This window comes from Gouania willdenowi, chromosome 9 (assembly GCF_900634775.1).
Source record: "Gouania willdenowi chromosome 9, fGouWil2.1, whole genome shotgun sequence".
Taxonomy (NCBI): domain Eukaryota; kingdom Metazoa; phylum Chordata; class Actinopteri; order Blenniiformes; family Gobiesocidae; genus Gouania; species Gouania willdenowi.
In genome coordinates, this window is record NC_041052.1 from 3,456,900 (window position 1) to 3,484,880 (window position 27,981).

General features: G+C 37.6%; 1 protein-coding gene across 1 annotated transcript in view; it reads right to left on the minus strand.

The window, feature by feature from the left end:
• Positions 1 to 11,178: 11,178 nt before the first annotated feature.
• Positions 11,179 to 27,981, minus strand: part of ipo11 (importin 11) — a 147,587-nt gene continuing 130,784 nt past the window's right edge. Inside the window, exon 30 of the mRNA XM_028458673.1 lies at positions 11,179 to 12,578. Coding sequence (XP_028314474.1) covers positions 12,414 to 12,578 — 165 coding nt within the window. The 3' untranslated portion in view covers positions 11,179 to 12,413. The remainder of the gene's footprint in view (positions 12,579 to 27,981) is intronic.

A 27,981-nucleotide genomic window follows, 5' to 3' on the forward strand; every position in this document is an offset into this window, starting at 1 on the left:
AAAAAATGGCTTAGATTTACAGATTACTCAAAAATACGTGAATCAATCTGAGAAACACTGAAGGCATGTTTTTCAGGAGGGAATGACACACTAACATGATATAAAGCTTGAAAAAGTGATTTTTACATGATACCCCCCCCCCCCTTAAAAAGTGCAAACAGATCATTTAAATGTCTATTTCTATTCTTTACTCAAGCTTTTCCAAAAGCACGAGCAACTTCCCACTTCTTTTCTGCAGTTGTCCTCCAAAAATCTTTATCAAGTATCGTAACAATTTTATGCATCCGCAACATTTTCCATCTCACCATTGCACTGTTTGTGCTAATTATAAAAAAAGCTGATGTTTTGTCACTCCTGTAGGGGGAGGGGAGCATTTAACATCCCTCAATTCATGACATGATTGTTCCCGGAGCAGGAATTTTCCTCCTCTGTGCAACAACAAAACAGAAGTAAGAGGAAACTTCATTAAAAAGAAAATTGACTCTGAATATTGGTTTCTGTGCATGTTGCCATTAGATGGAAATAAGCAATAGTGATTGGTCGATGAAACGCTTGGTCTGAGATCGATGCACAGTTCATTTCCCCACAGTACTCACCAATACACACTGATAGCATGAGGACGAGAACAATCCTCATTAAAACCTCATTTAAAATGTGGTTTTTAGTTCACATTATGCAGTTTGTTGCTTTTCATCCCACATCTTATATAACGTGCATCTATAAATGTATATTTCTGTTTGAATCAGGGACTGCAGTAATTATAAGTTTAACAGTAATCTCCACCTTATCCTTTCCATTTGGATGTTTAACTATTAACGGCCTCCAGGGTTTAGCAATTTCAACAATTATCTGAGCTGCGTTTATGTAATGTAAGGTTTAAAATAATAAAATGAATGTCCACATGATTTGGTTTACTTACACTAGTTTGTTTTATATTAGTTTCTCAGGCTCCTAATAAAGGACTTTAAGGCATTTATTTTGTATTTTTAGTTGCTGGTTGGTGCATTTTTTAAATTGATTTGTGTATTTTTGTTGTTTTGTCTGTTTTTGTTGAGGGCGCGAGTGTTTTTTTGCAGTTTTGTGTGTTTTTGGAGTCAATGTGTGTCTTTTTTTGTTACCGGTTTGTATATTTTTGAAATCATTTTTAAAGTCATTTTGTGTCATTTGCTGGTAGTATGTTTTTGTCCTTTTGTGTGTTTTTGTTGTTGTTTCTTGTGTTAAAATTTTTCTTTTGTATGTTTTTTTTGAGTGGTTTGTGCTGTTTTTTCAATACTTTTGTGTGTTTTTGTTTATTTTTACGTAATTTTGTGTGATTTTTGAGTTATTTAGTATGTTTTTGTTGCTATTTTGTGCATTGAGTCCTAGTGTGTGTGGCCCGTGTGTCCGATCTACAGCACGCACACTGTTAGTCACTCCCCCTGCCTATGAAAGCTTTTATTCCTGTATTTCATAAGTTTCATTTGATGGGAAAAACTTGGCTCTCGAGCAGTTTTTCTGCACCATAACAGTAAAAAGTCCAGAGCAAGACTTAAACAGGATGTATTTATTACCTTAAAGCTGCTGGGAACAATAAGTAACATGTTTTATAACAGACAAAGACACAGTGTGGGCTTCACATCAATAAAACAAAAGGGTTTCTTCCAAAAAGCAGGAGAAGTTGCTCATAAAGGTTAAAGGTTTGATTTAGCCTCCACCATAAACTACAGAGCCCCAGACATGACATGGTCAAAAAAAGAAAAATCAATCGTGGCCACGAAATAAGTAGAACGTGGGCAAGAAAGTCGTACCTCTGAAATAAAAACATCTTTATTTTTAATATTTTGTTTCCCCTTCCTCTCTGTATTATTGGTTCCTTGATTTTTAGGATGTTTTTTAGATCATTTCCAGCCTAAAATGTAATTAAAACCATACCAATCCTGTCCATCGAGTAGCTTTAGCCTTTATAAGTTTTTGTTGCTATTTTGTCTGTTTTTGTTGCAGTTTTGTGTGTTAAAAGCTGTTCTTTTGTGTGTTTTTGGAGTCAATTTGTGTTTTTATTGTTGTTGATTTGTGCATTTTTTTTTAAAATCATTTTGTGCGGTTTTTTGTTTTGTTTAAGTCATTTTGTCTGATTTAGGAGTCATTTATTGGGTTTTTGTTGCTAATTTGTGCATTTTTTGACTTTTTTATTTCGCAGTCTTGTGTGTTAAAATTGTATTTTTGTGTGTTTTCTAAGTTAATTTTTTTTTGTTGTTGTTGTTGCTGGTTTGTGTATTTTTTTTTAAAATATTTTGTGTTTTTGTTTATTTTTAAGTCATTTTGTGTGGAAATGGGATTTTAAAAAACACATAAATTGGTTTAAAGTTGCATATTAGAGTGGCCAAAAACAGAAAAAGTGGTAAAGGGTTTACTTTAAAGTGTCAATATTGGCTTAAAAGTTGCAGAAATGGAAGAAGTGGGGTGGGGTAATATAATTAAAAAGTATGAACAATTAGTTTAAACTGGCAAATAATAGGCATGACAAAACGTGAATGTGGTTAAATTGGCAAAAATGAGCCTGAAATATTATGAAAAGAGGTTAAAAGTGACAATAATAGGTCAACATATGTGACATTAGGTGGAAAAGTGGTAAAAAGGGCTTAGAAGTGCTGAACATGTCTTAATTAGCAGAAAAGGGATTGAAATTTAATGAATGAGTGTCAGAAATGGGAGTAATGCATTAAAAGGAGCAAAAATATGCCAAGAAAAAGTGATGAAAATATGTAAAAAATATAATAAGTTTGGTGTAGCTTCCTGTGATTGATATATATATATATATATCATAGCATCACTTAGTTTTTGGCCGTAATCGAATGTTTCCGTGGAATGAACCAATTGGTTGCATTGGAGGAAGGTTCATCCGATAAAAATCAAGACTGCAGTCCTTGAGGACCAGAGTTTAGCACATTGTGTGATAGTTTTATAATAATAAAAAAATCTAACTCCTCCATTTTTATGAAGCTGTCTGTGCGCGGAGGGAAAGGAGAGAGAGTTCAAAGCAGCAGCTGTGCTACAAATAAAGCAGGGCTGTGTGAGAGCGTCTCAGTGCAGATGAAAAGCAGCAGACAATATGTTCCATCATTAGACCATGACGGGAAATAAGAGTCTGGACTAAACGCTCATGACAAACGAGGCAGGAGATCATTTAGGTTCAGAGAAACCAACGGGAAGCATCAGACGCACCAACAGATTTGAAATGTTGGGACATAAACCGTGTGTGAACATGAGTCACATGATTACGCATCAGAGGAGAAAATCTGTCCTGGAGTTTTTGAGTGAAACCAGGGTTTTTCAACCATAGGGTTGTGACCCCATGTGGGATCGCCTGGAAATAAAATGGGTCGTCTGAAATGTCTAGTAATAATACAATTTTAAAAATGACATATATATAAAGTTATTTATTTTTTCATTTTTCAACAGTGTACTTAGAGCAGGGCTTTTCAATCTTGGGTTCGTGACCCTATGTGGTGTCACCTGGAAATAAAACTAAAATGCGGTTGCCTGAAATTTCTAAAAAAATACTCATAAAAATGGTGTTTTTAATTAAAAAAATGTTTAAATTTCTCGACAGTAAAGTGTGATATAAAAATGTGGCCACAACAAGAAAAATGTTGAGAACCACTGATTTAAACTGTTCACAGACAAATAAACAAGAACGCAAACTTTCACAAAAAGCCAAATGTCCTGTTTCCAGAGGAAAGTTATGGTCAGTTATCTGGATCAATGGTTCTGATTGTTTACATTTTAAAGGCTTGGAAGATATTAATATCCCCATTAATAACCATACAGTGGGTCCAATGAAACACAATTTAGATTCAAAAAATTAAAAAGAAACAAAAATTTGAAAAGCCACGAAACTGTTTCTTACGTACGATGCGATGTTTTTACACCCTCAAATTCAGTTTCTCTGCCCGTTTCTGCTCTGAGCGTAATTAAGGAAGCTAAGAAACGCCGTAGTTCACAAACAAAAAGTCAAGAATCGCCCACAAAAAGGCAGGAAGTGGAAACATTATAAGCAATGTTTTATTTTATTTGTTTCTTTTTGATACAAATCTGATTGCATAAGGAACCAACACGACATAACCGAGTCCAATTTCATAAAGATCGGTAAATTCTAAACCGAGATATGAATATTTTAGATTTCACCAATGATGAAAGATAGAGATTTTCTGATTTTTGAAACTGATCCAGAATCAGTATATTGATCCAGATACCCTGCAGGAGTTAATTTTTGGTTACAATGTTGTTCTGTGGAGTGCTTTAGACGTAATCCTGAAAACAGAAAATATGACTTCCTTGGTCGAGGTTATAACTCTCTGTAGCCTAAGGTACACACGCACACGCACACGCACACGCACACGCACACGCACACACACACACACACACACACAAACAGCAGCGATCACACCCTGTCATTCTGAAACCATGATAGGCGTCTCTCTGCACTTGGTGACCCTTTGTGCTGAATCTGTTCGTGGTGTAAATTACCCTCCTCACATGGTGCCATTATTGTGCGACGCTGGAAATCTTCTGGTGTCACGACAAATTGATGAGAAGAGAAATGGGAGCGAGTTGGGGGGAGTCTCTGGCAGCTTTTGTTGGTTACCGCCGTGCAGCCGCCACAACTAACCCATAAAAGTCAATTATCAGTGAACCGAGCGGTGACACTTTAATCACGTTCCTTATCGCTCTTAAAGGTGAAGACAATTATAGACACACACACACACACACACACACACACAGAGGAGCATCGATTCCTCAAACGTTGACTTAAAGGCTTGTAGTTAATGATCTCCACTTCAGGTTTTAATTACAGGACGTCACTTCCAATCAGACTTAGATAAGAAGAGAAGAGTTCCTCCGCCCTATAGAAGCCCCAACAGAAGGACAAACGTACACAAAGCACAATCTAATCTTTCCAAATCAATTCCACTTGATTTATGGCTAAACTTCAATTATTTCCACACTTGGTAAGTGGGAGAAGTTTAAAAATGCAAGATTTGATCAAAGTAAAGTAATAAACTCGTCCAAACACAATAGAAAAATAGTAACACATGGTTACATTAGTGCCAGAGGCATGGACCCAAGTTACATGACTTAGACTCGACTTTGACTCCATCCATCCATCCATGTTGGGTCGAGGGAGCAGCATCCTGAGCAAGGAGGCCCAGACTTCCTCTACCCGGCCCCTTCGTCCAGCTTTTCCCAGGGGATCCCGATTCCCAGGCAAGCTGAGAGACAATAGCAGTGTTTCCATACCTCTTGGAAATGCATTTAGGTAGCGCAATAAAAACTGGTAATGTAAACACTTAAAGCTGCAGTATGTCAGACACTCCACGCTCCCCCTCTCCTCCCTCACCGATCTTCTTTAGTGAACACTGTTTGCGACTGTTTTGTCCATAGAATCTAGTGACAAATGTAGGGACTTGATCTTGTGTTATTGGAGTTTTCTGATGTTTTAGAAACATGAAGGCACATATCACTCTCTGCTGTGAGGACAGGAAGAGGCTCACCGTCACAGCTGCTCCTCACACACAAGTAGCTGCAGCCGAGCCCAGCTGATCAAAGCAGACAGACACACACTCCACATTCTTTCTACCTTGGATAATGTTTCTCTTAGTTTACCAAGTGATTTATCCCATCTGTTACCATTATCTGTCTCTGACTACCTATGTGGGGCAGACTGCGCGCGGACTGAAAATGGATCGCTCGCAGTCCGCCGCACATACAGAGACAGAGGGACCTACGCGTACTCTGTTCCTTTGAGTCTTTAAACTGTTGCTTCTCCACCTCGGTCTTCCTTTTTTCCTCTTTCCTCTACAAAAGCCGCGATAAAAATTTCTGCTGGAACATCTGCCATTGCACTTTAACTACTCTCAGATCATGAATGTGCTGAAGTACAGCGTCACACTCCTGTATTTCTAAAGCTGATTTACAGCCAGGAGAAGAGATTCACTGTCCACATTTAATTACAACATGCTCAAAGATGACTATGGATTTTTGACCAAATGGCACAAAAAAAAAAAAACATTACATACTGCAGTTTTAAATTGCAAAAAACCACTCAAATATTGCAAAAAAGTTTTTACACCTTCATGAGGAGGTTTTTCAGACGTTTGATATTAAAATGTTTCGCAAAACCACCATGGAAACACTTTTTTCACAATTGTACGTCACATGAGCACTTCTATATGAGAAAACATGACGCCATGTGTGTGCAAAGCAGAGGAGATATAGCCATTAACATTACACTTATTAGTGTTCAAAGGAGGTTTGGAGCGTTCGTCTTCCTGTAGAGAAATCTCATCCTGTGAGATTTCACCAGAGTCCCCAGGCTCCAAAACAACCTTCATTGGAAACACCGTCAAAGCGTGATCATATTTTGCAATTTTTGTCTCTCCAGCGTGTCCTGGGTCTCCTTCTGGTGGGACGTGCCCTAAACACCTCACCAGGGAGGAGTCCGGGGGGCATCCTAATCAGGTGCCTGAGCCACCTTATCTGGTTCTTCTCAATGTGGAGGAGCAGCGGCTCTACTCCGAGCCCCTCCCGGGTGACTGAGTTTCTCATTCTCTCCCTATGGGGGACCCCCGTCACCCTACGGAGGAAACTCATTTCAGCCCTTTGTACTCATTGTTCTTTCAATTTAGACTTGAGTCACAAATCTGATGACTTTAGATTCGACTTGACAAAATCACGAAGGATTTCCAACTGGACTTAAGCTTAAAAACAAATGACTCGTGACTAAACTCAGACTCGTGTCTATTGACTCTGGAAGACTTAACTTTCTACCCTTACACGGCAAAATATGTTATAAAATGTAATTAATAATAATGATCAATAAGTCCGCTCAAACCCCTTTTTTGGCCCCTGAGCGATAACGAGTTTGACAGCCCTGAAATGAACTAAATGCTCAGTAAATCATTGATGACTTCATTCATTTCTTAAATATAATTTCTAAACATGTATGTGCGAGTTGTAGGAGAGACTGTGAGAAAGATGATAACGCCCGTCCAGGATCTGCCTGTCATTTGATGTTAAACTTCAAACACATTTTAAAGACTAACTGAATTAAATTTAGCCGTTAGCTTGAGGCGTTTTTTCTCTAAGTGTCTATTTAGGGTTTATAAAAACAAACCAGATTTAGTTCTCAGAGATCTGAAGGAACACAAATCACCTTTGAATATTTTATGATTATTTACTGAACATTATGCGTAAATCGTCCAGTTGTGATGATGATGATTAGTGTCTGAAGTATTTACCACATTCTGAGTATCCGGTTTCTGTTTGGACTGGAGTCAATATTAGTTTTTGTTGGCAGCGTGGAAGTAATTGTTGAGGATCCAAAAAATGATTGTTAAATAATCGACACGGGGAACTGTAGTCACACAAAAACAACTATCTGATCTGAGGGCCACATTATCAATACTCACGTCAGCATCAGAATAAACACCAATCTGAGCATTAATACAGGAAAAAACTGAAATATGGTACTTTAATGATCCTATGAGAAATTACTTACTAACAAAGGCTAAAGAAAAATGACAGATGAAAAGAAGAAACACTAAACAAAGGTTAAAAAATACATAATTAAGTAAAAGTTTGTTAATCAAACAGGGATTAAATACAAGTGCTCACATGCTAGTAACATAATACAAACATGTAAAAGTATTGTGAGTCATCTATCAAACTACACTGTGCATTTTGCAGTCATACTATATATTTTTGTCTTGGTTCTGGGTGTTTTTGTTCTGATTTTGGAACCATAATGTGAATATTTGTTGTCACTTTTTATTACTTTGTGTCATTTTGTGTATTTTTGGCATGTGGGAGTAATGTCATTTAAAAAGTTTAAAGTTAAACAATTAGTTTAAACTGGCAAATAATGGGCCTGACAAATGATGAATCTGAAAAAAGCATTAAATATGTTTAAAAGTGACAATAATGGGTCAACATATGTGACATTAGGTGGAGAAAGTGGTAGAAAGGGTTTGTAAATGCTGAAAATATATTAAAAGTGGAAAAAATGTGCAGAAAAAGGTATTGAAATTTGATGGAGACGTGGCAGAAATGGGAGTAATGTAGAAAAAATACATTAAAAGAAGCAAAAAATGGCAAGAAAAAGTGATAAAAATATGTTAAAATATGGGAAGTTTGGTGTAGTTGCAGAAAAAGGGTAAAATAAGCAAAAATGGGCTAACATTTTTTAAAAATATTCTTAGTTTCTTGAAGGTATTTGACGACTTTCTCCCAATGTCTTGTCCGCACCCCAAAGTTGAGAACCCCTGCTTTAAGTAGCGTATCCTTTGTTTAGTTCAGCATTGATTAACTATTTTAAAACTATTAACTCACTCAGTGCCATTGACAAGATAACTAGTCATTTCAAATCCAAACGCTCAGTGCCATTGACGAGATAACTCGTCATTTGTGTTTTTTTTCACGGGGATTACTAGAAAACACCCTGGCGGAGGTCCCTCATCAATATCTAAGCTGTGGGGTGTTGTAGTGACCAACTGTGCCCTGAAGATGGCAGCAGTACCCCTTTAGATGAGAGATTAGCCACTGATGCTACCATTAGCTGGGGAGGAGAAGCAGGAACGAGTGAGATTATGGCGCTACCTAGTGATAGTGACGTATCCAGCAGCTCACAGCTCCACATACTAGCACAGAACATGTATGGACCTGAGTGGATTATTGATAATCTTGAGATGATGAGATAAAACCATCAACTAACCGGGCGCACCTTTGAATGAGAGATCATCCGTGCTCAGCAGAGCTCAGAGGGAGAAGAGGAAAGGTATTCACGAGAAAGAAAATGGCGCTACGTACGAGAGTTGAGGTTCACAGCAGCACACATTCTACCAGAGCATGTGTGGAACTCATGGATAATGTGGCGATGGTGAGATAAAACCATAAAAAGAACTCTGCATGTCCGGGAGGAGGAGGAAGTTACGTGTGTACAGACTGACGGGAGAGAAAGTTGGAGGAACGCCAAAATACAGTAAGAAATCCATTCAACTCTGACCCAGATAGATAAATAATAATTTTGCCATCAAAAGCCCTGTCTCAGTGTTTTTTTTTTTTTTGTTTTATATAAGGAAACAAAGTTCAGATGTTATAGTTGTCACTAAAGCAAAAAAAAAAAAAAAGCTTTAAAGTCACTGACAGGGTTTTTTTTTTTTTTTTTACAAAAAGGCTTTTTTCTGCAGCTTTTTGCTCTGAAACTGAAGATTTGTGTAAAACTTGCTCTATTCAACGGCTGATTACAAAAAAAATGAAACGAGCCAGAAACAAATTATTTTTTTTTGATGAAAGTAGAGGCTTCAATCTTTCAGAATCCGGTGTCAGATTTCAGATAGTTATAGAAGAAAATATTCTGCGGGTCTTTAAAATCAGTCAAAATGCTCAAAAACGGCTGGAAATGGCTGGCACTGAATGAGTTAACATCAAAATTTGTGCTATAATTCATTCTTACTTGTAGAACCAAACCATGAAGTGTTTTTCATTGAACTAAAATGTCCAGAAATGGTCAACTTCTAGTTTTCAAATCCAATATGTTTGGGTGAGCCCTTCATATGAGAAACATCTGAGTAAAAGCTCTGATTTTGTGTTTGTTCACTACCAGCAAGGGACAGAACAAAGATAAAGGATCTACTTACTGCGTTTTTTATTTGTTCTGCCAGAGTAGAAATACAATATGTGTAGTTTAGGTTTTGCTGTGGAATCTTAAATTGTCTCCTTGTTTTCTGTGTCTGCAGCAGCAGGAAGTACATTATTCAGACAAATCGCTCGATGCAATGTGCTGCTGCTGCTGCATTTGTTTTCTGGGTAAAAACCTTGAACTGTCCACAACAGGACTTGGAAAAACAAAACACAGTCTCATCAATGACCCTGTGGTGGAAGAAAACGACACTAACCAACCAACTTCGCTGCTTCATTGATTGGCTAGAACCACAAAGTGCATTTAAATCACTTGGAATGAATAAATAAAGTTTCTCTTCATGAAAATATTACACTGAACACAAGCTAGCGTGAAAGAACTGAGCTTTGGAAGTGTTAAAAAGAGCAGAGGACGTCCATGAGGACTTGTAGTGGAACAGTATATCAGACCAGTTACAGGGTTGGAAACTATTAAAATGTTACAAAACACTGGGTTGGGCTGATTCCACCTGATTTCTAAGATTTTCCTCTTTTTTTTAGGTTTCTGTAGGGTTTCATTCCTAATCATACAATGCAAAGTATTATTAGGATGATGAAACTTCCAAGTTTCCCAAGATGCATTTGGAACCTACAGCGTTTAAAACCTGAATCACACTGAGGCTAAATATCTCTGTTGATTCTCCACCAAGTAGAACATGTGCTCATTTGATCCATAAAACTCACGTAGACACATTGTATACAAAGAATTGTTAAATCCTGTGTACATTATTGGCATGCACGGTATACATATGAAGAAATGATTTTCAGCCATGTGGAAATTATATAATAGCTAATAACTTAATAATAATATATGAATGAAAATCATTAGAGATAAACCTGACCATCACTGTCAGTTATTGAGTGTAGTCAAAAACAATAATCTATCCATCACAGCACTCGTGAAAACAGAAAATTTCATATTTTCTGGCGGCCATATTGGATTTCCAAGATAGCAGCCACTCCATAATCATTTTAATATATACCATGATATTGTGTTCAAAAACATAGGTTTAGACATTAAGTTAATGCTTGTATGTAACTTAGAAAGGTCATTATGTGCCTTATTCAACTTGGAGGCAGCCATTTGAAAATGGTGTCATAAAACAAAGAAAATTTGACTTAAGCCAAAAAAAACTATAAAATAAATTTTGGCTAGAACTTTTAATTTTAGGCATATTTCTGACATACGGCACCAGACAATAATTTGTTCTACAGTGTTTTCTGTTATATTACCCATCAACCACTACTCTCCACCTTCATCTTCCACACGATTACGTCCAACACTTACCGCCACATGGCGACCTTTCACCTTTTCTCCAAATGCCAGCCGAGTCCGACCCACAGGCAGAGCACTGCTGCTACCACGTACTCCAACACTTTTTAAAAGTCGCTGTCAGAGATCATCAAACACAATCAACTGAATCACAAAGCAGAAGAATCATTTTGAAATATGCACAGGCAACGTTTCTGGTGGATAACTGCAGTTTATTGAAGGCTTTTGGAGATAAAAAGCAACAGAGATGAGAAGAAAACCAGGCACAAAAGCCCTGAAAGTCCGTCAGTGAAACTAAAGTGTTGTCTTTATATCTTTATAGGAGAGGTGAGGTTGTAGATGTGACTGCTACTCAAAGCTTCTCCTCATCATCAAATGTGTCGACCAAACTAATGGGAGTGACAAATCAGTATCGATTCACAAAACAGAGAACGGATGATGAAAGCAGCGCCAGGATGTTTCAAAGCTACAGATGTTTTTAGGCTGTTCACATGTCAAGCTTTTACCAAATGACATTTTTCAGAGCTTTTTGATTCCCCCCCGGAATCTGCCGATCTCACTAAAGATCAATCGAATGAGTTGGATAAAACGAGAACTTAGAAAACTGGACGATTTGACTTCAAATGAGACAAAATAAAAGCCCCAAAAAAGATCGAAAAGGTTCTTTCGTCAGCCATGAATGAGCCCACGGAAACCATCCACCAATGTGAGCGGATTAAAGGGACAAAAACAACATGAAAGTCAAAGGGTTTTTTGGTTCCTAAAGTGCTCCGTCACATCTGTTAGCAGCAGTATGTATTTACATTGAAATGTGATTCAGCACTCTTACAAATCTAACTTTTTTTTTTCTTAAAAAAACAAAAAAGGATAAAGAAACTCCCTCAAAAACGACTGAAAAAGAAACGCTTTTCAGTTTTCCTCAGTAGTCGACCTCATCTTGACCTCCACACGTTCAATCAATGTTCACGTAAAAACAAAGCAACATTAAAACACATCGTCTGATATTTATATACATACAAAATTACATTTCTGTAGTTGTTTTTTTACCTCTCTTTAGAATCGATAGATGTAAACACAGCTGTAGGTCCTTCAGGGTCGGTGAGGTCACTACACCTCCTCCTCCTCCTCCGTAGAAAAACAGGCGGAGCTTCCTGCCCACTTAGAATTCACCCATGTTTTAACACACTGTGCTTCAGCTCTTTCGTCTTAGTGTGTGAAGGTAAATACAAACTCCATCATCTCGTAAACACTCACACGCATCACTTCATGATTCAAAAATATGTGAAAAGGTGAAACACGGGTTGCTGTTGTAAGCTGAGCAGAGTTCTGAAGGCAAAATATACTGTAGATAAGGCATTGACTGATGGTGGGGGAGTAGGTCTGTGGGTGGGGGTGTATGTGTGTGTGTGATGAGTACAGGTGCAGATCAGGTGACCTGGAGGAACTCCTGGAGCTGTCGGACCAGCTCCGTGTCCACGCTCTCCATCAGGACCCCAAAGCCCTGGTCCCCCAGCAGGGCCTGCTGAGCCTTCAGCTTCTCGTAGACGTACTGCTGCAGAGACACGCTGTGCACCGGGTCTTCCAGGGCCAACTGCAACAGCACAGGGAACAGGGAGAAATTAAAGTAATAACTCCATCACAGGAAAGAAGTGTCTCAGAGAAAACGCCGAGGGAGGAAAACAAGGGATTTGGAGGATTTTCAATTTGTTTCCAGAAAAATAACTGCTAATCTTTGCTCCCTCACACAGACGTGTAGAAAGTGTGAGAAGTGAGTAGAAACTTTTTGGATTTGAACTGTTCGATCGGCGCTGATCGGCTGATCCTTGCACATGGAACCGATCTTTTCCACATTTTGTAAAACGTTTTTCATGTTTTGACGTCATAACAAGGAAACTTCTCCTCCTGATAGGGATGTAATGATTAACTCAACTCCCGATACGATTCGATTCACGATACTGGGTTCACGATACAATTCTCTCACGATTTATTTTACAAAATGGGACAGCACACAAATGATGGCTGAAAAATATTCTTTTATTTTTTTGGGGAAAAAAAACTAGAAAATACTGTAGTATTTTCCTTTTATATTTCATTGTCAAAAGAATTCCTTGATAAACTATTCAAAACAATGCAATTTAACTAAAAATAAATCTTGAATGAAATAAATAAAGGAATAATACAAATGAAGAAGAAGCCTATTAATTTAAATTCTGGTTCTATAGTAAACAATGCAAAACTACATAATAGTTCCTTTTCTTTTTAAAAGTGCAACTGAAAAGGTATTTTGTGCCTTAACAATTGGACTTTAAAAAAAACAAAAAAAAACAGTCTGCACTGTATTTACGTCTGATATTTGTTTGGACCAGCAGAGGGTGCTGGTAACCCAGTGGTCGGTTGGCATGCAGCTAGCCTAGCAGTGAAGAAGAGATGCTATGCTACTTGACAGAGCTAATAGAAAAACGTGACTTTTACAGATATTCACGTAATTTTACAGATATTCTTTCAGTGCTAAAGGGGTAAGGAATCATTTATGAACATGTTTAAGAATAGAAGGCGGAAGTAGCAGATTCCGCCCGCTGCCTACACTTTTGGAAGAGAAGGATAAATATATAGCGCCCTCTGCTGTTTAAAAAAAGATCGATGTGAACTGTGATACCTATGAATTGATTTTTAACTGCCATACGACTAATTGTTACATCCCGACCTCCTGACAATCCTGGCTCCTCCTCCCCTACATAAGAATGTGAGTTCCTCCCTCAGACTAACTAACAGGTTAAACAAACATAGCGAAGGCAGGTTGATATTACAGTTACTATCTTTACGTTCAGTTTAAAGATAATCTGAAGTGCAGCATGAGCGCTCACAATCAGTTTCACTTTTATCAGGCGTTATACCACCTCATATCACCTTTATGGGATGATCTGATGTGTTTGTGACCCAATGCGACGTAGCGGTTGCACAAAACAATGGACTATCATCTTAAATGGACTAGTCCTGTGGTCAGAAGAGGTGAGGAGGAGAAGCAAGTAACAAATAATGATTTACTCTCCTGCTGCTGTGATAACCACACTTCAGCGTGTGTTTACGTCTACGCCTGCATATGCATGAAGGTGCCAAAAAACAGCCCGTTTCCCCTGAAACTGGTAATTATGTGTGCGTCCACACAAAAAGGCGGAAAACGTTGTTGTACGCATACCTGGCCTCTACGTGGCGCTGTAACAATGCCACAGAAATACACCGAAACAGGGAAGAAGACATCAGGAGGAAGGCAACATCTATTTGTAAGCATGTCTGGATTAGGAATGGAGGTTTTATCTATTTTTTTTCTGTATTTGGTCATAAAGAGAACCACCAGATGATTTTTAAGGCTGTGCTGCAGTTGCTGCACCACAGTAGGAGGAGGATCTAGTCGTTAAAATAATGACCAGTGGAGGACAGCAACACCCCTTTAGACGTTTTTTTGTTTTTGTTTTCAGACATTAAGTGTTAGAGTAGATGTTTCGGCGATGTCTCTCGCCTTCCTCAGTGGGACGCTTCTGAGGAAGGCGAGAGACATCGCTGAAACTGTCAAGCAAAAAGGCATCTACTCTTACACTTAATGTCTAAAAAAAAAAAAAAAAACACTTCTACAGTAGTTAGAAGACAAGATGAACATTTTTGAGGCCTTGTGGCATTCACACAGAAGAAGAAGAGGAAGACACCTGACGATAAGCATAAAACTCATGTTACAAAAAACCAGGACATACCAAAAAAAAGTAGAAGATGGAGACAAAGTCATGACAGAAGATTTGGTTGTGGACCACGAGAAGGTAGAGCTGCTGCGTTGTTGCCGTGGTTGTGGTTGTGGTGGTGCTGGTGGTGGTCGTGGTGGTGGGTCGCGCATGCCGGTTAAGAGAGAGGTAGGGACATGTTGCCATCATTTGCATAATATTTGTATACGCCGTCTGCACAGACTTTCCCACTATGGGACCAGTTTTCAGAATTTATCGTATTCGACTTCCAAATCGTTGTTGCCGTGTGGACGCAAGGCGTAAACAATAAAAAACTTGACCGTTTAGACTACAACCCGTCGATGTGTGGACGGGGCCTGAAAATGACTCAGGATAAAACTCCAGAAAACACACGAGTTTGGGAAAATAAACCTCAAATACAATGTAGTTGAGGTTCTTAAAACAAACAGAGATGATCTTCTACACGGGTCAACAACAACAGTCACCCACACCACAGTTAGCCTAGCATGTCAACAGTTAAGCAGTTTTTACACAAAAAAAGAGAACATAGGATGGCAATTTGTTATTTGTGTAATGCGGAAGTAAGTCATGGTGGACCTGCAAACAAAACGTTACAATAAACCTCATTAGCCATTTAAGAACCCACCACACCACTGAGTATGCAGCATTTGAAGCTAGCAATCAAGCTAATGCTAAAGCTAAAGCTCGTGGGAGCAAAGAGCCAGTGGCACGCTGTTAGCACTTATGAGCAGTAGTAGATTTTTTCACAGAACAAAAATACATAAACATGCAAAAGGACGAAAAAAAAAAAACCCAACAAAAAATTACACAAGGACAATAAAAATGTGCAAGAGGACAAAACTGAAAAAGAAAAGAAAACCATAACAATACTTTACAAAAAGATGACATTGTGGCCCTCAATCATATTTTTCTGCTCACCACTGTGAGAAAATCATCCATGTCTGACACGATATATCCCAAATACCCGTTTATATACAGCATATATATATATATATATATATATATATATATATATATATATATATATATATATATATATATATACACACATTCTGTACATCAGATGTGCATGTAAAAACCTCTATTGGATTCCATCGCACCGCTACCTAGGTGATGCTAGAGACCTGAACACAGTTTAGCGTCACTTGAGGTAAAATCTATTGTGAAAACAGATGATGCATTTATTACAAAACATCTGCTTTGTGTGAAACTGAGGAACATCTGCTTGGTGTTTTTCAATCAATTGATGCAGAGCAATGAAGTGGCCCAGATGTTTCTCAATCTAAAGGGTGTTGGATTGTTACGACCCCCTCTAGGATGTGATATCAAGGCTTCAGGGGCCGCAACATAAATAGGACACCAAAAAGAAATCAAAGGTTATCAAAAGTATTTATTAACAAAATTATAAAAGTACCAACAGAACAAACTAAAAGGGACTGGAGACCCTGGCCAAACTGAACAAAAGTAGGGAGGACACTGGGCCAACCCTATACAGGGCCGTCGTCCCAGCGTCCACCCTCTAAACTACAAAAACATACAAAACACTACATTACAGGAACACGAAAACAGGACTACCAGAAATCTCCTCCTCCCTCTCCTACCTCATTACTGATGTGAGCCAGGTGTGTTAGGAGGGGAGAGGAAGGGCAGGCTGAGAGGCCAGGAGGCACCAGCCGTAACATGGATGTTCCTTTAAGGTGAAGAACGTCCGAAATAAAGGAATAAAAACAGGTAGAACAGAGGTGGAAAGAAGCTGTTAAATATTCATCCGGGTGCGATCAACAGCCCATTGTTATGGTAATAACCCACACAGGAGGATCCTCCACATCATCAGAATCAACCCTCCACTTCCACCCAGTCTATCTGACAACTAAGGTAAAATATTCAGGGAAAACACTGAAAAACCAGGAATGAACCTTCAGTTTGAATTCTTGGAATTTAAGAAAGTCTGTATTGATGTTCAAATACTGTAAATATTTATTCTTCAGCACAAAAGCGCCAGTGTTTAGATATAGAGGCTCTTAGTGCACGTTAGCACATTAGCTAATGGTGTGTGAAAGTCCCAAACAGGACGTATAGCAGTGTTTGACCTTTGAAGGTACACAAGGTGCTTTGCGTACGTCCAGGTCTTCAGAGCAAACAGTGAGTAAAGATAACACTCAGTATCAATATTTAATGGACCAAATACTGAAATGTATCTTCTACAAAAATCCTCGGAGCAATGAGAAAAACACACATACATCCACAAACAAGCTGTGCATTTAGCCCCGCCCCCTTCCAAAAACACCAAGTTTTGTGAAGTCGAATGTTTCAAATAAGAAAACAGTAAAAAAAAATAATAATAATGGCATGATTATATGTTATATGTCTTTATATCCAATAATCATTTAATCTATGTCTAAAAAAAAAAATCAACAATCAGCTTCATCAGCATCACAAAACACACTGTAAGTCAAAGATGCGCAACTATTATCACAGTAGGGGCCAAAAAAATATTTGATCTGAGGGCCACATTATCAACATTAACGTCAGCGTTAAGAATAATGACCAAACCGAGCTTTAACACAGGAAAGAACAAAGGCTTTGTGTGTTATTGTGGTCATTTTACAGTTATTTGGTGTACTTTTGTTGTTCTTCAGTGACTCTTTTTAGTTCTTTGCGTATTTTTCTGACATTTTGGTTTTGTTTGATATTTTTTGTGTTGCAAATCAATTTGTATATTTTGTCATTTTGCGTTTTTGGGGTGGTTTTTGTGCAAATTTCTTGTCATTTAGTTTATGTTTTGCACATTTCCCTGTTTTTTTGTACCTATTTTATGTTGTCCATCTGTATGTTTTCTTAGGTCTTTGTGTATTTTTCTGACATTTCGGTTTTGTTTATTTTGTGTGTTGTAAGTCGAAATGTATAATTTGCTATTTTCTGTTTTTGTGTGTATCTGTTGCCGTTTTGCGTGGTTTTCTTCATGTTTTGCACAATTCTCCATCATTTTGTATGTTTCTTTTTCCCATTTTGTGTTTTTGTGTTGTCGTTTTGTGTGTTTATGGCGGTGGATCAAATTTGCGTTTTTGAAGAACACAAAGGTTCAAAAATGTAACTTTTATTGAAAAAGGTAAAACTTGTGCTTTTTCTTCAAAACTCATTAAAAGAAATATGTGCAATCCCATATTTTAGAACAGCAATAAATAAAGTAATAAAAAGGGAGGAGTCATTAGGTCCACCCCCTCCTAGGGGGCGCCCCCAACTATTTGGGAACCACTGGTTTATGGAGTACATTTTGGTCTTTTTATTGTGTATTGTACTATCCTCTATATTTCAATGTTTTTTGTTCAAACATAGATAAATTATATCTAAATTATATCATATCATATTATAATTTCATCTTTTTGTCATTTTGTGTTTTGTTCAAAAATTTGTATATTTTTGTTATGTTTTTGGAGTCATGTGTTTTTGTTGCAGTTTTGTTGCCGTTTTGTGTGTTTGTGAGTTATTTAAAATGTTTTCATTGTTGTCTTGGGTGATTTGTGTGTTTTTGGAGTCATTCGACCTGTTTTTGTTGTTAATTTGTGTGTTTTTGGAGTTATTCGACTTGTTTTTGTTGTTAATTTGTGTGTTTTTGGAGTCATTCGACTTGTTTTTGTTGTTAATTTGTGTGTTTTTGGAGTCATTCGACTTGTTTTTGTTGTTAATTTGTGTGTTTTTGGAGTTATTCGACCTGTTTTTGTTAGTTTGTGTGTTTTTGGAGTTATTCTGTGCAGTTACTTTGGGAGCCGCCAACGCCGCAGTTTGATTCAAGTTCTTTTTAAAATCATTCTCTGTCTCAACAGAGGGAGTTTATCAGGAGTGTCCTCGTTCTTTTTGGCTTTACAAGGCTTGTTTTCCTCATAACAAAGTATAAACATCGAGCAGGACACCTGCTCTTGAGAGCATGATTAAGTGTACGTTCCTGCTGTCATTCATCATGGGCTGGAAAACACAGCAAATAAATAATACCTGACAGTAATGCACAAGGAAACCACAAACAGGATGGATGTGTGACTGGTGCCGCTTTATTTGTTTGCAGGCTGCACACTCATTTATTTCTCTGTGAGGTGAAATAAACACAATATCCTGGAGAAGTCACACAGCCGTGTTTGAAATCAGAGTGGTATCATGAACCATGAATAACATCTAATAAAAAAACTAAACTTTACAAACTAAAAAGAAATAAAAACATTTAAATATGACAAGAATACAAAAACATATGGGGTCATTCCATGTCATTTCAATACATTTTCAGGACATCCCACGCACTGTGGTCTCAAAACATTCATACATTTTTACCAATTGTTCCTTAATAATTCAATTGGCACACTGTACATTTTTTTATTTGTTATTGCATGAATACTTTTCAAAAACTAATAAACAACAATTGATTATAAGACACAGAGATATATAAAGAATTTTTAATATTGGCGAGTGGTGAAATAACCTAAAGTTGGGGTCCAAAATAAAAATGAAGAAGTCGTAAAAAGAAAATTATTTTTTATATCCTGAGAAAGAGTAACATTTTTACTATAAATTAAAACAGAGATCACTTTTTTTCCAATGAAAAAGTAAAAAACAAGAATGTTTTTAAATTTCAAATTACAGGGAGCTGTTTACTGAAGGCCCAAACATGCTCCAGATTTTGAGGAGCTGGCATGTCCACAATGCAGATAAGATGTAAAGCAGATCTTTTTATATATTCTGAGAGAGTAGGTGGAGCTGTATTAATGTACCACATTTCACTTTCCTATGTGATGTAGTTCCTGAGATATTGAAAGATGAAAATGGAAGAAAAATAAGGACGAGTGAAAATCCACTAAAAACCCCCTTTACTAAATTGACCATATCTGAATAAATATTGATCTGATCAAACAAAACATTTACTGTGTGCCTATTGAATAATCACGGAACAATTGGTAAAAATTTTAGAATGAGACTGAAGTGTGTGGGTCATTTGTGAGATGACAGAATGACCCTTATCAGAGGCTCAATCTCCAACGTAAAGGTTCAAACATACTCGGGCGGACTGTCTGCTCTCCTCAGAGCATACATACTTGGGTGCACCACTGCGTAGTAGTTTCCATTAAAATCCTACATGTCCCATGATTCTTAGCGCTTCTCTGTAGTCCTTGTACTCCTGGGACGTGTTTTAAAGGTGTCGCTACTGTCGTAGCTCTCCTCTAAGCTCGTGTTCATCTCTCCTGCTCTGTTTCACCAGGTCGGTGTTACATTTAATGTGGGTCGATACAATGCAGGGCAGTGTTTTGTGTGACACCAACTACACGGAAAAGTCGGCGCAGTCGTAAAATCTGAGTTTTGCATTTAATTGGCCTGTTGGACGCCACTCGGACTTCGCTTTGTGGGTTTCTGCCTGAGTACGTTTGAGCCTTAAGTCAGTGTGCACGTAATATAGTACATGCTAGGCCTGGGCAATATATCTAGATTCATGATATCTGTATTTTGAGGATACTGAAATTTACAATAACACCTATATCAATATTTTTTATTTTATTTTATGGTTATTTTCTATTTAAATACCAAACAAGCCACACTACAGAACATGTGCTGTCACCTCTAGGAAAACAAGCTAAAAGTGTCACATATTGTGCAGCTGTTTGTTAATAAATGTGCATGTGTAAATGTACATTTTATTTAACCCAGAATTGTCTTTCTGGTAAGACTTTATTGATTTAAAAATATTGAGAGTCACATCGTATATCGCCATTTTGAGAATAAATATCAAGATATGAGTTTTGGTCCATAGTACATGCACACACTGAGTCTTTTGCATTGCTTTGAGATGACCCTCCCCTTCCTCCTCCCCTTCCTGACCCTTCAGAATCAGCTCAGCGCACAAACTTTCACAGAGTAAAACTCCCACTGGGTTTTTCTTTCTTTCATAACCAAACTCAAACCTGACAATCAGGTATGAGTAGAGGCACACCTGCCAAATAACCCCGCAAAACCCTTCTTTGGGGAAACAAAAGTGTTTGAAGAAGCTGAAAGAATGTAATGACAAGCCACTCCTGGGCTTTGACCAATCACTGCAAACGCTACTTGTCATGCTAATTAGCTCTTCCTCTTCCTCGTAAACAGTCAAACTGGTGAAGAGTGGCTTGTGGAAAGTGGCTCGTCCTCTAACATCTCTAATTACCTTTGGTGCAAGAACCTGGCACAAGTTACGTGTTTGTATTTCTTATTATGCTACTCTGACTCAAAGGCATTCATTAAAAATGTATGCATGTATTTTAATTAATACTCCATCGACTGAGGATTAACAATACACGAATATCAACAAACATGTTTGGGATGTAGAATGTGTCAGCAGCCATGATTTTATTAATGAGTACCACACATGACATGAAGATTAAAGAAGTTCTAGAATAATCATCATAAAAAGGAGTCAAAGGGCCTCAGAATAAACAATATCACACATTTAAACTAGAGGTGGGACTAGATTAAAATAATTTATCTAATTAATTAGTGGCTTTGTAATTAATTAACATTGATTCATCTCAATTCATCGCCTAACAATATTTGACATGAGAAGCAAAGTTTACCAATTGAAATAGATTTTGATACATGACTGAATCATAAATATATATAATGTATAAATAAATAAATATGATTCCATTGTGCACAAACTCAAATTTAAGTTTAATTTTGTGCATATTAGGAGCACAGGAACGGAGAGAACTATGGGTCGCCGTTAAGGCAGCGCCCCGTAACATGTTTAGATGGGAAAACAATAGGAATGGAGAGGTGGAAAAAGGTAGGTCCTAAACTGAGTTCCCTTTGAAAAGCAGTGTAGAACTAGGAAAAACCTCCTCAGCGTACAAAAAAAAAAAGTCACGTCAAAACTCGAGAACAAAGCACATGAGCAGAGGTCGGGGGTGAGGGTCCAGCATTTGGGGTGGAGAAAAGGATTGGGGGCGGGCGCGTGCAGCGTCTTGTAGGCGCCTCGCTCGCCCCTTCTGTTGCCGCTACGGGGGAGAGAGGGGGACGGAGGGCCAAAGAAGGCGTATAAACAATCCCAGTTATCCAAGAAATAATAATAAAAACAGTTAGACTGGTATGTTTGTTTTCATTATATATTTGTGAAGCAAAACCCTGCCAAAAACTGTCTCCAATTATTTTTCATCAACACAGATTTGTTACACATACTCAATTTTTGTAATTTTTTATATCGTATGGTGAGTATTTTGTATTGTGAGCCCTCTATTATATTTCATATCGTATCCTGAGTTGAACATTTTGTTACAACCCTACTGTTAACACTGTTTAACATGTTTGGTATGATTTCTGGAAGTTTAATAGTCCAGTAAAGTCATCCAAACGAGGAAATGTGATGAAACGGAAACAAAACAGAAACGTGTAAAGTGTCTAAACTCCAAAAAGGATTTTGAGAAATTTCTAGATGAAACATGGGAGGCACTAGACTAGAGTTGTAGTTGCAGGAATGAAGACGAACAAGTCAAAGAGTGAAAGTGGCTGAAAGAAGACAACACGATGTTACACGTCGACATGACCTTAAATCAGTGTTCCTATGGGTACGAACACGCTGTGCACACGACTACGTGAAACGACCATGACACACGGCAGCCTGTGGAGCAGTCACATCAGTAACAGTGAGTCTGATCCGGTCTCATCTCCTCCTGCACAATAGAAGAATGATGACCATCTAAAGAGGAGGTACAGATCAGGCTGCACAACACAAAGAAACCAGAGAAGTGGAAAAGACAATCACAGAGAGAGCTCTGGGACGTTAGCATTGATGTGCAAAGGGACTCAGTGGCAGGAAAAATCTACAACTAAGACATTAAATAAAGATGACAAAGACGGAGGGAGGGAGGGAGGGAGGGCAGTAAAAGGAACAGCACAGAACACAAAGAGGTCGGCAGCAACAGATGAACAGATAAAATTTGACAGAATAAAGAATAAAAGCCCTCCTCTCCAGTTGTCTACGGTCCATTTATTACAGCGAACAAAGCCAAAGGTCACTCTTTATCACAGCAGCAACACTGAATTATAAAACAGTCAGAACAAGGGGTGTAAGGATACACTCAACCAACCATTTCATTCAAATCCCGATTTAAAAAATCTAATAAAAAATCAAATCAAAAACTGAGATGTGATAATGCACTTTACTCCTTTCAATTTGATTACATAGAAGTCATATTTGTTTTTGTCAAAATACAGATTCTTTTTCTTTCATTTAAATTTTAACTAATATATTTTTCTCTTCTTACAAACTGAACTGTTTGAACTCATAAACCAAAATAAACCTCACATTTCATCATTTATCACCATGCAAATATGAAAAAAAAAAAATATATATTTCAAAAACAAATTAAAAAAAAGTTTGCTCATGCTCCTGACTTGAAATTTATATATTTTTCTTAAGGTGTGTGTGTCGGTGTGTGTCTGCAAGCGTTTCAGTGTGTGTGTGTGTGTGTGTGTGTGCACGTCGCGTGTCGCTGACAGTTTGGTTTTAGTTTCCAACGTTACACCAAGTTATACCATGTGTTTTGACTGAAAGACGCACACATGATGCCGACTCCTCTACATGCGTGCGCACGGATGTTGAATAGTGTCTGGTTGAAACTGATTCAGGCTTAAAGTGACATCAGCTTCATTCTGGTCGAACGAGTTTGAGTCATGTCCTGCCAAGCTCAGCTCGCATCTTTTTTTTGGTGCGATTAAAGCTTTTCTCCTGCCGCTGCTCTTGGTTCAGCCCAAAGTGACTATTCCTGTAATAAGTAGTGGAGATGATGACGAGAAAGCCACGTAGCAGCTCTGGTGATTGTTTGAAGCAGCTGACTCAGCTGATTGACTCTACTGCTGATGCTGCCACACACACACACACACACACACACCCTGAAACAGCGTTTGTCTGAGTCACAATCACAATAGCCACCTAAATATCCATGTGTTTTACTGTAAAGTGCAGTTTTTTTGGCTGAAAACAATAACAAGTGTGTGGATAACAAAAAGAAAAAATCGCTAGTGATCAGCTGTGAATATGTATATATATATAATATAATATAAGTCGGCCCCAAAACAGCGTGTTCCTAGAACTGCTCAGAGGGCTAAAGCTCTGGAAAATAAACCTCTAATACTATGTTGTTGGGGTTCTTAGAACACATGGAGATGGGTGAAAAATAGCATAGTGCTGGAGCTTTAAGCAGAGTATCACAGCACATACTGTGCTGTATCCACTTTAATCCCGTTATTTGCATCGATATTTAGCTGTTTTAGGACATATTCTTACATCCCTAGTCAGAAATGCTGTTTATTTATTTATTTTTACACACTAAAAATCGTACACATTTTCTAACAACACACTTGTGCAGAGAAATCGCTGAAGTATAAAAAAATGTAAAAATGTGTAATCAATCATAGAAGATTGAGCTGATTTAAGAGCATCTTTCCCATGTTTCCATCCCTCTTCCTCTTCCTGACATTTCATTTTGGTACAGCTTTAAGGGGAATGCTGGGAGCACCAGTTAATCCCTTACTGGAGATAATGATGCACCAGCTATCCTCTCTCTGACACCCCAGGGTGCCTTGTGTCCAAAGCACAAACACACACACAGAACACACATGCACGTTAGCTTTAGCATGTGCGCATGCTACACAGCACTGGATGCACACATCGTAGTGGGAGCTGGAAACAGTGTTTAAGGTGACGCTGATGACATCTGCTTTTGACAGCTAATGACATCATCACAGCATGGCCTGACACGTCCCCTTCAGACTCCATGTCACACGGTATAAAATTATGAAACATCTAACACCAGCTCATTTTGCCTCAGATATATTTTCAATTTTATATCCCATTTATTTATTTATTTATTTATTTATTGTATTCAGCTACTTATGAGAATGTGCACATTTTTTAAATATGACACGGGAACACTGCAAATGCATGTTTTGGGACAATATCACGCATTTACACGTTATCTCTCCCCTGAAAACATGTGACCGAGTGTTTAGTAAACATAATCCTGTCCAGAATCCATAAAACAAAGGTTGAAATGGAGAACGTGAGACGATTATTAATCAGTTATTGAACGCCTGTTATCGGTCATAAAAAGAAAAAGAAAGAAGTACATCCCTAATCCCACCACAAAATGCAGGAAACATGTAGCTTTACTGTATGATTGATCATGACCTTTTCACCTCAACAAGAATGAGAAATAAACAATAACTTAAAATAAGATTTACAATAATAAAGGAGTTTTAAAGCCAGTGGCGGTGGTATTTGATTTTTTTTATTATCAGATAAACACAGTGTACGCCTCATAGATCAATAAATCAAAGGTGCAAAAGGTTGATATTGTAGTTGGAAAGTTTGTTTTTGATCTCCACTGTAAACACAATCTCAATGACATTGTTGGAAACGTTTCCTGCATTGCATTGTGGGATGTGGAGTCTTGCAGACGGATGCGTTGGAGAGTTTTTCCTTCATTCTTACTGTGATTTCTTGTGTTTTCCAATAAAAACTCTGTTAAAGTGAATTCCCAACACATTTCTGCTGTTTTCACTGAAAGTTGTGGCCGATGTCAGATGTTTATTAAAATAATTGTAAATTAAAAATGTAATTAAAATCTGGGTAAACACTGAGTTTTTACAATTTCCTAGAAAAATGTATATTTTAATGATTTGTTTGACAGTAGAAAACAGTCGTACTTGAACAAACTTAAATTCAGGCTTTTGATACACTTGTTATCAGGCATGGAGGTAGCTAGCAGAAAGTAGTTAGCCGTAGCCGGAGCCGCGGGGGATGACTGCAGCAACACTGATAGTGAGGACTTCAAACAATGATTGATTACGACGAAGCTGGAGAGACTAAAGTGGAAACACATCCTAGACCATTATGTCACTAGCAGCCTGCAGCGCTGAGCGGGAAGCTAACAACACAGATGTTTAAAGCCCTTCATCACAACACACACACACACACACACACACACACCCACACCCACACCCACACACACACCGTTGTCAACCTTCAGGTTGCGAGAAACTAAGCATATTTTTGAACAATTTGAGCCTATTTTTGCTTATTTTTACTTAATTTCAGCAACTACACCAAACCCTCCACATGTAAACTTATTTTCATCCCTTTTTCTGGCCATAATTTTTCTGCTTTTAATATATTTTTGCTACATTACTCCCATTTCTGCCACTTCTCCATCAAATTCCAATGCCTTCTCAGCACATTATTTTCACTTTCAAGACATTTTGGGCACATATAAACCTTTTTCCACCAAATGTCACATATGTTGATCTATTATTATCACTTTTAACCTCTTTTCACCATATTGCATGCTAATTTTTGCCAATTTAACCACATTCACAATTTGTCATGCCCATTATTTGCCAGTTTAAACTAATTGTTACCACTTTTTCTGTCCATTTTGCCCACTCTAATTGGCAACTTTTAACCAACTTCTGTGGTTTTTAAAATCCAATTTTTCCACCTTTTCCACCATTTTTGGTCACTTTTAACCCATTTTATTTCTGATTAAAACAAGGATTTACATCTTTAAGATGACTATATACAGTACTATGGCGCAAATAATACACCTTCTTTATAACCTTATTTTTAACCTTTTTCTGCAACTACACCAAACTCACCACATTTTAACCTATTTTCATCACTTTTTCTTGCCATATTTTTGCTCCTTTAAATGCATTTTGCTACATTACTCTCATTTCTGACACTTCTCCATCACATTTCTGAACATTTTCTCAGCACTTATAAACCCTTTCCACCACTTTTTCCACCTAATGTCACATGTTGACCCATTATTCTCACTTTTAACCTATTTTCACCATATTTCATGCTTATTTTTGCCAATTTAACAACATTCACGATTTGTCATGCCCATTATTTGCCAGTTTAAACCAATTGTTCCAACTTTTTTCTGCCACTTTAAAGCCGATATTGACACTTTGAACCCTTTGTATTGCTTTTTCTGTCAGTTTTTGGCCACTCTAATTTGCAACTTTTAACTAATTTCTGTGTTTTTTTAAATCCCCATTTCACCACATTTTTCACCATTTTTGGTCACTTTTAACCCATTTTGTTTCTGAATAAAAAAGATTTACATATTTGAGATGACACAAATATTTGTAAACTTCCTGGATAACAGTGGATAATATTCCGATTAATCACTACATGTAGTTATCACATATTCATAGAACAATGGACCATCATGGACCACTGTTCTAATAAAACAAAATGAAAACATACTGTATAGAGTTTCTGTCTTCATTGGTAAATTGAGGTGCTTACATTTCATGTGAACTTTAGATCAAACTGAAGCTGAGTAGGGCATCAGCTGCAGGTACAGATACCACGTCCTCACGCTTCAGAAAAAGCCATGGTGGTGGTAAACAAGGCGAGCACTCCAATCACACCGGTAGAAAATGAAGGAGGGGAAAATAAAAGTGAACTAAAGTGGTGATGAAAGGAAAGCTTTCATGATAAACATTAAGGATAAGAATGAGTGAGACGCACTCTGCTGGAACTCACAGATAAAGAGCATCAGGGTGTGCACGACTCCCAGTAGGTGAACAATGAATGAAAAGTCTTCTGTGCACGTGCAGTAAGAGGAGGAAACAAGCAAGTGGAACGAGGACGGCAGTTAGCGCTTTGTCACGATTCCATTCCATCACACCACCATAGTGACAGTTAATGTGATTTTATTCATCCAAAAAAAAAAAAAAACAACAACTGAATCTGAGTCACAGTTCAACAAAACAATGCACATCACAAGTCAGTCAATTTAGGAGTCATTTTGTTGCCATTATGTGTGTTTTTGTTGTCTTTTTGTATGTTTTTATTGTTTCTTAGTGTGTTTTTGTCATTTTGTGTGTTTTTGGAGTCATTTTGTATGTTTTTATTGCTGTTATGTGTGTTTTTGAAGTCATATGTGTGTTTTTGTTGGTTTTTAGTATGTTTTTGTAGTAGTTTTGTATGTTCTTATTAAAATTTTGTGTGTTTTTCGAGTTTTTTGTTTGGGTCAATTTGTGTGTTATTATGTGCATTTTTTTGTTGGTGTTTTGTGCATTTTTAGGGACATTTTGCATGTTTTTGTTTAGTGTGTTCTTGTTTTGTGTGTTTTTGTAGTTTTTTAGTGTGTTCTTGTCATTTGGTATTTTAATTTTTGTTTTTTTTAGGTCAATTTGTGTATTTTTGTTGTTTGTGTG